This window comes from Tympanuchus pallidicinctus, unplaced genomic scaffold (assembly GCF_026119805.1).
Source record: "Tympanuchus pallidicinctus isolate F22 unplaced genomic scaffold, pur_lepc_1.0 scaffold8, whole genome shotgun sequence".
NCBI classification, from domain to species: Eukaryota; Metazoa; Chordata; class Aves; order Galliformes; family Phasianidae; genus Tympanuchus; species Tympanuchus pallidicinctus.
This window is the reverse complement of record NW_026294802.1, coordinates 5110543-5127972: the sequence shown is the minus strand read 5'-3', so window position 1 is coordinate 5127972 and position 17430 is coordinate 5110543. Positions and strand designations below refer to the sequence as shown.

Genomic DNA, 17430 nt, shown 5'->3' with positions numbered 1-17430 from the left:
GCATACCAACACTGCAGCCTAACAATTGGTCTCACACCAACTATAACCCCCCATAATATAACTCTGAAATAAGCTATGAAAGCACTCCATGGTGCAAAAAGATGTTATGCTTTATTGTCTCAGCTGTACTTAATAGTGGGTGGTGCTGAATCAGCTTATCGGATGAGTATTTTCAGAAGTTCTTTCCTCAGAAACCTTTAGGTATTTACTGGTAAAGGATTCCACACTTCATCCCAGCCAACAGCAATTAAGGAAAAGAGCAAACAATGAAAAAACCAGAAAACAGAACTCAGTCGGTTTTCACATCGGGTATCAATGTCCAGCTTAGGGGGACTCATTGTGCATCCATTGCCTTTGATACATCCCTCACTACATGGGAAAACTTTCTAAATCTACAGGCAGCATCTGCAGCTTCCTTTGGGTTCAGCAACATCCCGTCCACGATGCTGTGGCCTCTTAAAGCAGCAACTTTTGCCAAAGTCTTCCTAGAAAGCATCCTGGAAGGAAACAGGCTGCAATCATTTGGGCAATTTGTCTGCTAGCCTAGAAAAGAGCAGCATTTCCAGTGCTATCTTTCTCTTTTTTGAACATCAGCACCACAATATTGTGGTTTCTGTTTTCCCCTATTCCTTCCCTGCATGTATTTTCTGCCAGGCTTTTAAAATTGGAGCTGGTACTCCACTGGCTGATACATTTGCAACGATTCAGGAAGGGAATTTGAATGACAAAAAGGCAAGCGGAGTAAACACTTCATGGTTTTTGATTAGCTAATTGTTAAATTATGGTGTATATGCTTACAGTGCAGAATTAGAACAATGAAGCAAGCTGTGTTTTCAATCTAATTGATTACATTGTAACTTAATTTGTACTAAGAAGCTTGATAAATGAGATTAAATATTGCAGAGGAAAACACTGATTGCATGTCAAACATGGGAGTATATTAGCATTCTGGCAATTTGTAGCAAATGCCCACAGAGAGCAACTGAAATGATTTTTTTTCCTGAACTTCTTCTTTTTTCTTTCCTTCTTTCTTTCTTTCTTTCTTTTTTTTTTCTTTGTTACAGTATTACAGAATGTCTTAAATTATCTTTTTTATTTTTTGGCCATCCTCTTCATTTTAGCTCATTTTTTCCAACTTCTTTATCCATGCCCTGTGCATTTTCCCTTTCTTGGCCACATCCCTCTTCTGAGTTCTTTCCCTTTCTTCTCTAGCATCCTGTGAACTTAGTGCTTTTATCTGTCCTCTGTGTCCACCTGCAGCAACACTCAAAAGATGGCGCAACACAAGTCTTCAAGCAGAAATCCCTTTGGAGTTGGCCTCCTAACCTCAGGAATTACATATGTGATATATTATCTATAACGTAGATTTCATAATATATGATTGCTTTCTCCAAGTTTTTGTCCCTGTGCTGTGTTTTGCTGAACTCATGGCTGTGTCAGTATTTATCTGTAAAAGCCACATACCACAGAATCACAGAATGGCCTGGGTTGGAAGGAACCTCAAGGATCATGAAGCTCCAACCCTTCTCATCGCAGGCAGAGCCACCAACCTCCCCATTTAATACCAGACCAGGCTGCCCAGGGCCCCATCCAACCTGGCCTTGAACACCTCCAGGGACGGGGCATCCACAGCCTCTCTGGGCAGCCTGTTCCAGCACCTCACCACTCTCTCTGTAAAGAACTTCCCCCTGACATCCAACCTAAATCTTCCCTCCCTCAACTTAAAACCATTTCCCCTTGTCCTGCTGTTATCTACCCTTTCAAAGAGTTGATTCCCCTCCTGTTTGTAGGCTCCCTTTAGGTACTGAAAGGCTGCAATGAGGTCACCCTGCAGCCTTCTATTCTCCAGGCTGAACAAGCCCAGCTCCCTCAGCCTGCCTTCATAGGGGAGGTGCTCCAGTCCTCTGATCATTTTGTGGCTCTCCTCTGGACTCTCTATGACAGCTCCCTGTCTTCCTGTATTGGGGGCCCCACACCTGGACACAGTACTCCACATGAGCCCCACAAGGGCAGAGTAGAGAGATCACCTCCCTGTCCCTGCTGGCCACCCCTCTTCTGATAGGTCCATTACTGAGATTCAGGCGATAGTGTGACTCAGATGAGTGCAGCCCTGCAGCATCACCATTCAACTTTGCTAAATATCTATATGATGGTAGAATTCATTCAGGCTTTAACTAAGTTATTTTTCTTATGACAAATAATCTGTGTGTCTTGCAGTGAGTGTTCTGTATTGTACATGCTTTTTCTTTCTCCATACATGTTGGCTGTTGTTTTAAGGCTGGGAGTCATTAATGAAGCTTTTATTTTTCTTAAATCAAGCCAGACAATTGCACTTTCAAATGGCAGGGAGTAGCATCTCTGCAGTGCATCTCAATGAGTAAGACATGAGTCAGCACCGAGCCATCCACACACAGCACTGATGTTATTTAAAGCTGGCTAGCAGTAGAAGCTCAACTTTTAAGTCTGAATATCTGTAACAAGTGGCTACTATACATTAAGTAACCTAATGGAGCAAACCACCGACAGGTGCAATGGAGTTGCTAACTGCTTGTGTTCATTTTTGAGAACAAAATGTGAACGGCTTTAAGAACCTGTGCTTAAAAACACTTTCTGAAATAGGAATTACGTGCTGTGGAAACTTAGAACTGAACGGGTGCTCTTTCTGCATGCTGATTCTTGGCTCAACCTGTGTGAGGCAGTAAAAGAACAATTAATTTCTTTCAGTTAATGTACCATTTTATGATAACTATGCAGACTTCAAGTTTACAGGGAAATATGTGTGCCAAACCCTGTACCTCTCGTCTCTTTACTGTGCCTTTTCCCTGGGCAGTGCTGCTGTCTCAAGTTTGCAGCCAGCATCCATTCTGGGCAGTGGCTGATCAGGTCTGAGGGTGACCCTAGCTGATTGTTCCCAGCTGACTGTTGCTTGCAGAGGATGGTGGTGTGGGTGCCACCCTTCACTATCACTTCTCACATAATGTGCTTAGAAAGCCTTTAGAATGAGGGGGGTAAGGGATTGCAGGATATGGAGAGATGAACGCACGGCTGCAGCTCAGCATGTCCAGGCTGCTGTTTTGCTAGACTGGTTTCTGACAGTTACACTTTGATGCTGACTATATTTCCATTTATTACAGAAATCAAGCATCAAAGGTTAAGTGGTGTGTTTTACAAGTGCCATCTTTACAGATCCTCCACCCCTTGCAAACCTGCTCCTAAGCTTGTTGGGTCTAATTTGGCGTCAAATAATACTGATTTCACTGTTGACCTTACAGCCTTCATATTGAAGACACTTCATGTTGAAGAGCCTTTTGTTTTATTTCTCTGTATTAAACAGCATGCAATCTGCCCACGTCCCCCTTCTGAAACAGCACTCCTTTTCACAGTCCCTGAAGGTGAAGCTTGTTTATCTTTGGATACAGGCATCAGGAGATAAGGATAGACTGCCAGAAAGAGCTTTCTCTGTCCCTGCTCCGTGTAGGCAGCATGCGCCACAGCACCTGAGCTGGTGCTTGGAGCAACACCTCTGCTGAGGGGAATAACTGAAATACCTCAAATGGGATTTCAGCAGCCCTAGAGGAGGTGGTTTCAGAGGGACCTCGACAGGCTGGAAAGCTGGGCTCGGGTGAACCTAATGAGGTTCAACACGGCAAAGTGCAAGGTTTTGCATTTGGGCCGGAAGAACCCCAGGCACCCGTACAGGCTGGGAGGAGTGGGCCTTGAGAGCAGCTCGGCAGAGAAGGACCTCGGGGTCCTGATGGACGAGAGACTGAACATGAGCCAGCAGTGCGCTCTGGCAGCTCGAAAGGCAAATGGGATCCTGGGCTCCATCAGGAGAGGGGTGGTCAGCAGGGAGAGGGAGGTGATTGTCCCTCTCTACTCGGCTCTTGTGAGGCCCCACCTGGAGTACTGTGTCCAGGTGTGGAGCCCTCAGTACAAGAAAGACATAGAGATTTTGGAAAGGGTCCAGAGGAGGGCGACTAAGATGATCAGGGGGCTGGAGCACCTCCCCTATGAGGACAGGCTGAGGGAGTTGGGCTTGTTCAGCCTGGAGAAGAGAAGGCTGCGGGGTGACCTCATTGCAGCCTATCAATACCTGAAGGGAACCTACACCCAGGAGGGGAGTAAACTCTTCAGAAGGGCTGACAACAGCAGGACTAGGGGAAATGGATCCAAGTTGAGGGAGCGAAGATTTAGGTTGGATGTTAGGGGGAAGTTCTTCACAAGGAGAGTGGTTAGGCCCGGGAACGGGCTGCCCAGGGAGGTTGTGGATGTCCCGTCCTTGGACGTGTTCAAGGCCAGGTTGGACGGGGTCCTGGGCAACCTGATCTGAATGTGTGTTTGGTGGCCCTGCTAGGCAGGGGGGTTGGAACTACATGATCCTTGAGGTCCCTTCCAACCCGGGTGATTCTGTGATTCTGTGGTGATGGCTTCCTTTCAGAAATACTTGGAGTGGCTGAAGGGTGTGGAGGGGTAATTTAACATGTGATCTGTGCTGATGAGGGGCAGAGCGAGTGGTTCTTTTGATATTTAAGCATTATTTCCAGAAAATTCTGTGTGGCCCAGTAAAGAAAAGGCTTTAAAAGATTTAGCTGCTTAATGCTGCTTATCTGCTGTTAGATCTTCACCAAATCTCCCGGAGAGATTCAGAGCAGCATCTGAGTGCACAGACCTCACTCAGTACCCAGTAGCTTCCCTTCCCTCACCTGGTGCTTGGGGACACGGGGACATGCAGCTTGCCATACGTGTCATTGCCCCACCTAATGAGTAGCCATCTCTTCTTCATAAAGGGCTAATGATCTTTCTGCTTGTATGCTGAAAATGTTCAAACAGTTCTGACTAATAATCTGGAGAATGCTCTGTGCACTCTCCCAGCCGGCAGGAATTAACTGAAAATGCTTTAATGATGGTCTATTACTTGTAATTATTCTGTAGGTTTTGTTCTGCTTTCACCTTCAGTGAGACGTGTTCCCTCAAAGGACGCTCATAGCAGTTCTTAAATCTTTCAGTAATGGCAGGAAAGCTGTTGGAAGGGGATCAAATCAGAATTCAGAATATGAATCAGAGCAGAAAAATGTGATAATAGATAGTACATGATTTATAACATAAATTTCAATTATTGACATTCTGTTATCTGAAATGTAAGCATGATATTAACTAACATTAAGTGGAAGGAGTCTAGAGCCAGGTAAACAAAGTCAATTCTGCATCTGCTATCCTGTTTCTAGGTGTTGAGGTTTTGTTATATTTCAGCTTGCTGAGATGAACAGAAAGCAGTTTTCTTCCACTCTCAGTCATCCAATAAGGTGTTTGGTGTTGCTTTTGCAAAAAAAAAAAAAAAAAAGTGATGATTAATTAAAGTCATAGGCTGCATATTTTAAGATTTCTGAGGAGGTGAAAAGACACTTATGTCAGTAATGCATTCCTCTGAGAAGGTATAAATGTCTCCTGTTCAAACACCTATTTAGTTACCAGAGACTTGAGGCTACAGAGTTCTAAAAATAAATTCCTTGTCATATGAGTTGGTGAAGTGCTGAACAATAATTGCGTGCAGACCCAGATGTTTATTTCTTACTCTGTACTTGTTTTCTTGATGGTATTTGGAAGGTGGGAAGACTCTTTATTTCCGACCATAAAAATGTCAGTTCCTATGTATTTTATGTTTTAAGCTTTTTTGACCCAGTCAGCCAAAATGTGGTCTTTGATTGCTTCAGTAGAGCAGTCGGTGGGGATAGTTAGGTACATGCCTTGTTGTTTGGAAGCAGCAGGGCTCAGATGACCAGGGGTCAAGCCTGGACTTCCCATGGGCCAGGTTGCTCTGCTATGCCTCCAGAGCCTTGTCAGCCATGTTACAACCCAAGACCAGCTCCAGGCAAGGGCTTCCTCCTCCAGGTTTACACCCACATATCTGTTGCCAGACAGAAGCCTTGCCTGGGTAGCTCAGGTCTCACATCCTACTGCATATACTCATATTTGGGATGCACATGGAAATGGGTGGATTTGGGGTCTAGTGACTCCTGTTCCTGCAGATATCCACCTGTGTGGAGAGGCTCCATGAGTACGTGCTGCTTTTCTCTCTGGAACTTCCAAATGCAGGGCAGAGGCAGAGGGTCTTTGTGAGCAGACTGAAGGGCTTAAAGGCTGTTACTATTTTCACTATATTTGAAAATATATTTTATTTTAATAAATGCAATCACAGTCATTATTCTGAAGATGTAGCATGTGTGTGCTTATTTTTAATGCTTGATAGGTTATATCATGTTATTTTGGTTTTCATCTATAAATAATGTATTAACTTATTTATTTTCTGCACTAGTCGAACATTTTTGTTTCAAGGATTTGACAGAATGCTATGATATTTTTAGAAACTCAGCAATCGCTTGAGATTGTAAATTCATTGGCACAGTGTTATCTTGGTTTTTGTTACATTGTCTGGCATAAGGAAGCTTGGACATTTGGGAATTCTAAGGCTGCTCAGTTTATAACCTGGTTACCAACTACCTGCTTTAAACAACAGCTTAAGATGAGAATAAAAAAATTGAATTGGACATAAACTAAGACATAGCAAAAACAGAATTTTTGTGCACTATTTAAAAATCTCATTTAAAAAAAAAAAAAAAAAAAAATCCAGGCACGGTAAAGGCAGCAACATGATTAACCCCAGGAATGTCAGTTCTCTTTAAATCCTTTAGACATAGGTGCTCCCAGTATCCTAGTGGAATCACAGAGTCATAGAATCGCTAAGGTTGGAAAAGACCTTTAAGCTCAGCTAGTCCAACCATCAGCCCATCCCCACCATGCCCACTGACCACGTCCACACTGTTACTGAACCCCTCTAGGAAAGGTGATTCCATCACCTCCCTGGGCAGCCTGTGCCACTGCAGCACCACTCTTTCTGACAAGTTTTTCCTAACACTCAACCTGAACCTTCCTTGGAGGCTATTCCCTCTCATCTTTATAATCATGGTGACGAGGTTCTCTGGATTATTTCCTGCTGAGGAAGTACCACAGAAACCTCACAAGAGAAGAAACAATTCAGAAGCTGTTTCTCAAAACATTTGTATTTTGTTTGCTCATACAGACACAGTTTCTGTCAAATCTTAGCAAATACAACAAATAAGGGCATTGCAGGGGACTAAACCGATTTCGCTAGTGATGGCACCAGTGCTGCAAGGGGAATCTGTGGTAGGGAATGCTCCACTTGCAGTCAACTATCAGCACGCTAGCAGGCAGGTCTCCAGCAGGTCACTGGGTTGAGTGGTGGCCCGTCATCCACCCTGTGGTTTCCCACAGGAACTGGAGAGCCCAGCTTGCACCAACATCCATCGCAGCATCCGAGTTTGCACCGTCTCTTCTTCCCCTGTGGGAGAAGCGGCCCTCCCTTCCCACTCACTCCACTCATGTCTTTTCTCTCTCTGCCTTCCCAGCCGCTGGGCCAGTCGCAGTGCCACCACACAGCGGAGGAAAGACCGCCTCCGGCAGCACTCAGAACACATTGGGCTGGACAATGACTTGAGGGAGGTAGGTGGTGTCTGCGAGCGGCACGAGATGTTCACCCCAAGGTAACGTTTGGACCAAGGGACCCTTGCTGCTTCAGGCAATATTGTTGCTCCCTCAAGGTTTGTGTAGGTCTGTTGCCATTTAAGTACTGCTCATCGCCAATGTTTGTATATGCTGTACGACTTCAAAGCACACAGCACAGACGATAAGCTTCTGTTCTTTTGGAATAAAACAGTCCCTCTGTCATCAGGAAAATGGCCTATTTGCTGATATAGACCCCTGTTGTATAACTGCACATGGAGTGCAGAGCTCTGATGCCTCTCGGTGCAGCTGTGAGCTCTGCCCAGGGTAAAGGTCTCTGGAAAAGCCAAGTTCCTTAATAAATGTCAGTCAGTGAGGCAGGACTCTTTTTTTTTTTTTTTTTTTTTTCTTTTTTCAAGGATTTTTTTCTGTTTTTTTTTTAGCCTTTACGTAGGTTACTGACAGGAGCAAGCCTATTGGAAAGGTTAAGACTTCAGGGTCCTTTTTGGGCCTGAAGCTCGGGAACTCCCACACATCTTGTAAATGTCAGTTGCATGCATGCATTTCTGTCCCATCTTTTCAGTTTCTTGTCATTCATTAAGTATTTTCTGCCATATTTTTCCACTGATAATACCCATGTGCTTCTTTCATATGTCATTAGCAAAAATATAACATTTGTGCTGTTTTGTGGTAAGGCTTGCTGGATAATGCTGACCAGTGTTGGCATTTGCACTATAAAACTCCAATAATGACTGACTCCTGAATCACAGCTTCCTCTGGTGTTTCAAGGAAACACAGCAAAACGGCATTTGTGGATGTTTGTTGTCGTTTCTGCTAGGATGACTTTGCAAGTATATTTGAAACTTTGCCTTGTGAGTTTATCTCAGCAGAGCCTTTTCAGTACTTTGTCATGTATTTACTTTCTTCTTTTCGGCTGTGGATCATATGCATGCTTCTTTTGCTTTGTTTCTCTTTCTGGCTATTCTGCCATCGGGGCATCTGTCTCCTCTTAGCCCTCGGAGGAGCTTTTGCTTCGCCAGAACTCAATGGCCTTCTGGGAGTGGGACCAGGGGCCGCCCCCTCCTGCACGGCCTCCTAAAAAATCCTTCTCTGAATGCTGCCTGGTACGTTTTAGTTTGTCTTGTTGAAAGCTGCGTTTGAGGTTGTAGCGTGAGGAACCACTGTCTGTGCTGCATCCCAAACCTCTCCCTTTCTTGTAGAGTAGGATCACATCCCTGTAGTGCTTGGAAGTGTGGTTATAATCAGAAAAGTAGCTGGAAAACAGCTCCTGGCTTCCATGTTTGCCAACTCGCTCGCAAACATGACAGTTCTGAGACCAAAAGATGCGGATTTTGCTTTGCTTTCTTTTTCCCTGTGTTGCTCAGCTGGCAATTCAGCTTAGGATGTCAAATCCAAAAAGCATTGTTTTGACTGCTAAGTCTTCACATCCCAACATGGAGGTGGTGTGTGTTGAACAGGCAGAGAGCATTCTGTTGGTCCTCTCATCCCATATTCATTCTTTTGTTGAACTCATGAAAGTTTATTTATTTCTTTTTTTAACAAGACATTCTATGAATAAAATGAGGTTATCTCTTTTTTTGTACTCTTCAGACTATAACCGCACTTTGCATTTTATTTATCCCTTTGCTCTTAGAAAGAAACACTAGATTTTCTACTTACATATTCCCTCTCTTACTTTTTCACTGTTCTCACTGCTAATTTTTGCATTGAATTAGATGGAAGCCACTTGTGAGATTGCTTGCTGAACAACGTGCTTTCATCAGCTGTGATTTTTATTCCAATATGGTTTTTCAACTGTTTCCAAGTCCTTACAGTATCAGTGGAACTGTAATTACTTAGCTGAGCACTTAGTAATTAGTTGATTACAGCTTCTGTGATAGAACCCTACTTTCTTGTCCAACCTGTAAGACTGATGTGAAGGGGGAAGAATGAATGGTTGTTGTCACCCACTGTCTCCCCAGAAAGACAGCTTTAAAGTGATAAAGACATACGTTTGGAAATTCGCAGGCCTTGCACAAAAATTGAGCATTTCAACATCAGGCTTTGAGCACAATGTTTCAAGACTATTTTATTTGACAACATCCTGTTATTTTATTAACAGAAACTACTGATAGTGTTCAGATGAACTTTTGATGAACTTCTCACTTGCACACCTAAATGTGGCCAACTTGTTAGCATGGCCAACTTTGCTAAGCATGTGGTCCTCTCACTATGGTAGGGGGAGATGACACTTCTTGATAGGCTTGGGTTTTTTGTTCAACAAGCAAACAAACAAAACCCAACTCCAGAGAAGCAAGGCAGTGGAGCAAAAAGGTTTAAAAGTCTTTAATTATAGCTTGGATCTTATTTTAAAGAGCATGACATTTTTTGTCCATACTTCTCTATTACAGCCCCCACAGTAAAAACAAGAATGATGTGAAATGTCAGTTTTACTTAAAATGAGCTTCAGTTGTAATTAAGAAGTTAATTGAGAATAAAATCAAGTCTAATTTTTCCCACATGAACTATCCAAACGCAAAGTAATGGGATAAATTTTTCTCCTTGACTAGGTTCCTTTCTGCTTCTTGTAATTTCTTTTCAAAGGTTTTCTTCCATTCATGTACAGTCTAGTCAACAAATTAACCAGATGGCTTTTAATTTATTTATTAGTGAAGATCAAATAACAATGGAAAAACATTTTGCTTGGTACTTTGGCTTTGTTGCTGGATGAAGGTATCACGCTTTTATACACTTGGTGTGCCTAACTTTGTGCTAGTGGCTAACAGCACAGTTCACCAGACAACGCTGGTTGTTTCGGTTCTGCACTGGAAAATGTCTTGCTTTTCCTGTTGTCATAAAGGAGCATTCCACTTCTCCAGCCCAATACTTAAGCATCAGACAAATCGTGTTGTTGTTACTAGATTAACAGTAGCTCATTCCTTTTCACCAGCATCTGCTTGCCTAGGATTAGGATGAGGAGAATCTCTCCGACTTGTAATATCTAAAATTATTCTGTTTATTTTTAGAAATATATGCAGGAGGCGAGGAGTTTAGGAAAAAATTTGAGGCAGCCCAAACTCTCGGACCTCTCTCCGGCTGTGATTGCTCAGACCAACTCGAAATTTGTGGAAGGGTTGCTGAAGGAATGTCGCATGAAGGTACATCCTCCCCTCTCTCTCCGCTCTCCCATCCAGTTGCTCATGCTGAATGTAAATAGCATCTGCAGGTTGTATCCTGAAAGTCCTTCACAGCTGGAACAGTGCTGGTCTGTTGGTTTAACAGGCTGTTTACAAGGTGGATATTCCTTTGTGTTATATATTTTTCATCTGCTAAAAAAAAAGAAAAGAATGTGTTATCACTCTTCTGTTTATGCAGTCAGAGTTGATGGGAAGAATAAAAAGGACAGGAAGGAGAATCAGGATGATGAGACATCCTAGGGAGGATTTCCTTTAATTGTTCATATTTAAAGGTAGCCTAAACATAATGAGGTTGAGAACCTATGTCAAAAGGGATATATTCAGTGTGTGCAAATTGTGCATGTTATTTATGCAGACCTAACGTCGTATACCAGCTTCTAATATTAAAGAAGCTTTCATATCCATTGAAATATAATTTCTTTGTGTCAGTCACAGTTGGTGATATAATGCATTACCTGAATTTTAAGCTTTGTTTCCCGTGACAAGAACAACAGCAGATACTAAATAAGACTGAAAATATATAGCTCTGTACTCTGTCTGATAGTGGCCAGTAATAAATCAGCAATGTAGGAATAGGACAACAGATAAAGGTGATAGAAACAGGGCAATATGGATTAATAATGCAAATGTATTATTTTAATTATTCTTTTTTAATTCACAGTCTCTGTAAAAGAGATTTGAGGTTTCTCAAGCCAGGCCATTAGCAGTGGTCTCTATATTATCTACTGGAAGAATGTTTAGTAAAGTGATTTATAAATTCTGTCCCTTGGAAATAACATTTTTATGAGCCTTTTAGATTTTTATTATTATTATTTTCTTTATTTCTTAGACTAAACGTATGCTGGTAGAGAAAATGGGCCATGAAGCAGTGGAGCTGGGACATGGAGAAGCCAATATTACAGGACTGGAGGAAAATACATTGATTGCTAGTCTCTGTGATCTGCTAGAAAGAATCTGGAGTCATGGTCTGCAGGTCAAGCAGGTTGGTAATTAGAAACTCAGGACTCTGTTTGTACAAGACTTCAGCAAATACTGAATGCACCTTGTACCTTCTAAGCTGCTGGTCATTTCAGCATAAAGATATCTTTGGGCTCAGTCTCGTCGGTTCATGTTTCCTGAGAGGTTTTATTTTGTCAAAACAGCTCTGGAAATTGCAGTGATATTGTCAAATAGATGTTTGGTTTCTTTTCTTTCGACCTTCAGAAGCTAAAGCCAAGAGAGAACAAACAAACAAGGTAGGCGATACGACTGCCAGCTCAGTCAGTGACCATCCCTTTCTCTTCCCGAGGCCTTATGGCCCAAAAGAAATGTACTGACTGTCACTGCTGAATTTGAAGCCCACTGAAATGCCATCCCGTTATTATGTTGCATTCATTGGTATCTTTTCTACTGGCCATTTTATTTACAGCCTCTTCATTTTCAATTTTCAGGGGAAATCTGCTTTGTGGTCCCATTTACTTCAGTACCAGGAGAGAGAAGAAAAGCAAGAACATAGTGCAGAGTCCCCAGGTGAGTACCCAGCAGTTCACTCTCTGATGGATTCATCGCAGTGAGTGAACCTCAGGCCTGTGAGGAAGAGTGCAATCACACGAAGTCCATATGAGATTTTCAGTGTATTTGCTTGCTAATACCAAATTCACATTTTGAGGCCTTTCATAATCATTATGAAGCTGTCTTGATGTCTGGACAAAATAGACTGATGTTGTTGGAGGGAAATGAGGATACTTACTATTGCTGTCTGAAAATCATTCAATGCCTGTTCACTACCTCCACTCCCTATCATCCATCATTGAGTGAGATGTGAGAAGCGGTGCTTTTGTAGAAGATTATTACTGAAATAGCTGAAGCCATGGAGATACAGCTCAGACAGCTGACATTTTTCTTTCACCGAGAATAATCTGTCTCTGAAATCGCAGTGTGAGTAACTCCATGTTCAATATATCTTTGGTGGATGGTACAGTTCAGAAGCTGTGTAATTAATCTCCATCCACTAATCTAGGCACCCGGTTTATGCTTCGTTTTGGCCTTTTACAATCACCAAATTACTTCAGTGTTGTGAGAGAAGATGGTTTTCTGATGACCTTGAGATCTCCCTGCCCCTTGTCTGCTGCAGCACATTGTAGTAAAGGTCTCTGAACTTCGTGGGTCATCTTCCAAGGACTGAAATCTTCATGTCCTGCAGAGGGGAACTTCTATGATCAGTCCTTAAAGACACACTGATGGATAAACTAGTCTCACTTACTAAGAGTTTTTAATAAGCTTCAGTGAGTAATGCACTAAGCAGTCTGACTGGCAGGCACAAATTCCTGAGTGCAAAATGTTTCACCACAAAGTGGTTTGATTAGAGGAGTGGAGCACAGAAATGCATGGCATTCTTAACATCTAGTGTGCAACTGTAGCTTAATTTTATCACATCCTTCTCAGTTGTGAGTTTTCCATTAAAACATACTACTAATAAAAGCCATCACTGTATAGATTTCTGTTAATGTATTTCACATACAGTAAAAGGAAGCTTTTTATATCCCCAACTTCAGTGCTGGAGTTAGGAAGGAATAGCTAGTAAGTCTCTTTGCTTCTACATACTTTTCTAGGATAGTGTTAATGATAATGCACAGAGACATTGCAGTTGCCAGCAACTTAGGATTGCTTTCAGCTTCGTATAAAACAAGTGCATTGCAGGCCATTCCAATAACTTTGCATTAACTTCACATATTTTCTCCACTGTAGTTGCTGTTGGAACAGAAAGACGGAAGTCTGATACAGGAATTACTCTGCCTACTTTGAGGGTTTCCCTGATACAAGATATGAGGTACACAATTCGATTTTTCTGATCATCTGATCATCATTTTAGTTCTGTAGCATAATGTAGAGATCTTCACTAGCTTTGATTTTACAAAGGTTAAGTAGAACTAAACATTCTCTTCAGCCTGCATTCAAATGTAGAGTTACCATTTTGATACACAAAACTTTTCTGTGTGTTTTGAGTAAAAGACAACGAAAAATACACAAGTTCTCCTGGGCTTCTGGTTTTGTCTTCTCCAGGGGTATTTATAGCAGTAGAGCTACAGCTAATAACAGATATGTTAAATTCTTTAGTACTTTATTTCTTTTTGTTTGTTTTAAATAATTGACCAACCAAGTACAGTTGATAGATGATGCAAGGGACAGACAAATTCTCTTGCAGTTGCTGAGCAATGTTCCTTCTTTTCAAATAGCATCTTATGACAAATAGTAATAAATACACAAAATTAGACTGTGCACAAGCATAGCAGGTGAGCTTGGAATGTGAACTAAGGGCAGGTACTCTGTAGAAGACAACAGCCTGGCTATGGAGAGCTTATTGTGAAGCATTGTTTGAGATCCTGAAGGATGACAGAGTAAGAAGGATGGAGGCTGATGTGATAGCACCAGACAGTTGTTCTTGAGGGCATCTCCGTGATCGAGCCAGGTCATGCCACTGTTCTGACACTTTGCTTGCCACAACTGAGAGCTTCAGTGGGCTAGAAGTGCCATAGAAAGGAGACCAGGAGTAGTGTTATAATGCTCATCTGTAAAGAGCTGCTAGCAATTTAAAGCACGAGGAAACATGAGCGTTGTTTCTTGTAATGCCTCATCCTTCTTCCATGTAAAAAGAAGGCACTTCCAGCAGCACTCACTGTGTGTGTGTGTTTTGTCTTCCACATACTTGCTGAGCTCACTGAAGAAAGTCCAGCACAAACCTGAGCTCTGCTCCTTGAGTCCCAGCACTGTGTTTTGAGTATCTTGAGCATTTGAGTTTGTACACAAACATATCTGGTCATACAGAATGCTAGATAGGTGGTGAGTTGAATTTGTCACGCAGAATCTCATGACATGATTTCTCCTGCTTGGAAAGAAATTTCTTTGCACACATAGGTTTATGCTGAAGTTAGAAGGCTGGGTAATTGTTAAATTTCTGGAGCTGCAGTGCTAACTGAACGGATGGCTAGAGGATTTGCGTTGCCTTAAGCACAGCTTGTTTTTGATGGCTCATGCAAGGTCGTGTAAACAACTTAAATAGCAGGGCTGAATCATAGTCACACTTCTGAATGTGTGATGATGAGGCTGTGCTACAGGTAATGCCATGTGTGTCCTCTGCCTCCCTCGTAAAACCATCCATCTCAGATGTGGTGCAGAAAATGCTCAAGACATTTATTTTGCCTCTTGCACGACCCCAGACTTTTGGCCCAGCGAGGCTCTGTTTATATCAGCCAGGTCGTTCCCTGTGAGCAGTGCTGTGGTGCCATGCCTCCCCTCCTTGAGGAGTATCTAGCCAAGGGTGCACTGCACACACACAGATGCTGTGTGACCTGCTGCAGCCACAACAGCCTGCACTGTCAAAGACCTTTGTGGCACCAGCTAATACAGCTCATTTCTGACTGCAGGAGGATCAGGAGTATCGTGCCATCCTCAGTCATGGTGATGCTGAGCAGCTGTAACCTCTTCTGGCAGCACAGCTATTTGCAGAGAGTTTGTCTCACTGTACCCCAGGCTTACATTTGGCAGGGAAAAGAGATTTTTCTGTGTTGCTAATGGGATTAAAAAGCAAGTTTCAACCTGGGGAGTTGCACTGAAATTGCTTTTCAGTTTTCTGACAAGAAGAGTTTGTGCAGTGGTGAGCATACAGGGCTTACACTGAGGTCACTGATAAAAATAGAGCTGTTCTGACTCTCACCAGTGAGAATGAAATAAATCTGAGCTCCTGAATGTTCTGTTCTGTTACACTCTGCTTCTGCTGACACCAAGACTGATCACTGAATCTTTTTAAGGTTTCTGCCAACCTGCATTTTTTTCCCAAATGCACAGTTTATGCCAATCTGGTCTCAACCAGAAACAAGTAATGAAGAGGCATAGAGCATGCATGGAATACGGTTAAGTCCATCTGTATTTGAATCTACTCAAAGTAAAATAAATCAGCATTTCATATTAGATGTAATTTAAGCCAAGAAGAAGGGGGGAGAGATGGTCTGTGCTTTGATCTTCCCATCTCAGAAGACAAGAAATGTCTGAAGAGAGCATCTCAGTGCTGTGTAACTGAGTGGAGTGCATGTCCTGTCTCTGATGTGCCCAGCTGTGTGGGCTGCCAGCTCTAACACTGGCTGCCCCGCTCCAAGCCAAGAAGAGGCTGTCACAGAGGGCTTTCCAGAGCCAGGAACAAGGATCTCTGCAGTGATTCAGCTATGAGGCATCACTGCTGAAAGAGGGAGGCTCGTGAGCTTGCTTACAAAGGACAAGAACTTGTATATGAGCATGCTGTGCCCTCTGACCTAGGTTTTACCGCCAGCAAGCTCCTATTGCTCTTATCAACCACATATTCCTGAAGTGTGCATAGAGCACAGAGCAGCATGATGCAGACATCTCCTCAGGGATTGCCAGTACTGATCTGTTTTGAGAATTCAGGTAGGTTAGCCTAGCAGGGAACAGCACCGGGCGCTGCTGAGCTATGCCTGGTATCCACCTCACTTGTTCAGAGCAAAGATGCATTTATGGACAGCACTAAGTTGTACACTGCAGATTTGCTCCTAAAGCCCTATTCCTGTCACATTAGAAGCTCTACAAACAAGGGAGTGGTTTTCTCCAATAATGCAGGGTCTAAATATAAAGCAGAGAGAAAACAGATGGGAAAAAAAACACAAGACAGTGAGACTAGACTGGTGAACACTGAAAGCATCAGTCAGATCATGACTTTGTTAGATTTTCTTTGGAGTAAATATTGCCACATTTCCTAACACTCAGCAATGCATGGGGGGCAATAAAGGACAATGGCAACAAAGATTCAGCTGATGGTACGTGGAGCGTGGCACGAAGGTTGGGAGGGCTGAATTGCACTTACCATGCAAGCTGTGTGTAAATTAAGAAATTGCAACCCTTTCTTTCCCCTGTTGGGAACTGTTACTCATTTTTCTTTCTATTTATTTAACTAAGCGGGGGGGGGTTGGAAGCAGCTTCAATCTGCCATGACAGTTCTCTTCCTCTTCTTGTGTTCTCAAATCGGAGTTTCTGGCATTCTCCAACCTGAAATATGGGAAGTTTCAAAAAAGAAAGGCAAATCTGTAGAAAAAAAGCCCCAGTGGCACAGTTCTGCTTTCCTACAAACCAAGCATGTGGCATGCAGATTACAACATGAGGGCCTTGTATGTCCCTGAAAAGGTGATTCTGCCTGTGACGGGTTTTCTCTAATAACCCTCTTTTTCCTTGAATTTCCCATTTGGTTTGTTAGAGCCTTCAGACTAGGCTGTGGTTTGAAGGATCTCTAAGATATTATTGTCCTCTGCCCTCACAGACAACATACCCGTTTGTGTCAGTACCTACTGTAGCATAAATGGGTCTCAGAGGTGGATGACGGTTGTTTGTTTTGAGTTGGATTTTTCTTTCCTTTTTAAATTGGGAACAGCGTCTGCAGAGACAGTGCAGGCAGTGCAGGGATGTGCAGCTCTACCCCTGCTCATCTTAGCTAAGCAGGCATTGGGACACAGAGCAGCTGACGTAGGGCACTAGCAATGAACTTGTGTGCAGGAGGTCCTGCTGTTGTTCCCAGGCCAGCCAAGGTCTGTTGGGGGTCTCAGTGCCATGCTGTGTGGTGCAGGGCTCTGCAGGACCACTCCTCTATAAATGATTTTCATATAAGTTTTTGTACTGCACAACCTTCTGCTGTACTTGTCACATGCAGGGATTGGATGGGATTTGGTTCTGTTTG

At 42.8% G+C, this 17430-nt stretch overlaps 1 protein-coding gene across 7 annotated transcripts in view; it reads left to right on the top strand.

Annotated features, from left to right (window-relative positions):
- The window catches only part of DENND5B (DENN domain containing 5B), a 108784-nt gene that overhangs the window by 76384 nt on the left and 14970 nt on the right, over nucleotides 1-17430 (top strand). For 4 of the 7 annotated variants that reach the window (XM_052669054.1, XM_052669052.1, XM_052669053.1 and 1 more), the window contains 5 exons: nucleotides 7425-7518; nucleotides 10545-10676; nucleotides 11545-11697; nucleotides 12146-12224; nucleotides 13443-13524. In XM_052669054.1, coding sequence (XP_052525014.1) covers nucleotides 7425-7518; nucleotides 10545-10676; nucleotides 11545-11697; nucleotides 12146-12224; nucleotides 13443-13524 — 540 coding nt within the window. Of the gene's footprint in view, nucleotides 1-7424; nucleotides 7519-8531; nucleotides 8643-10544; nucleotides 10677-11544; nucleotides 11698-12145; nucleotides 12225-13442; nucleotides 13525-17430 lie in introns of all 7 variants that reach the window. The other 3 variants (XM_052669050.1, XM_052669049.1, XM_052669051.1) reach the window with 1 other exon arrangement.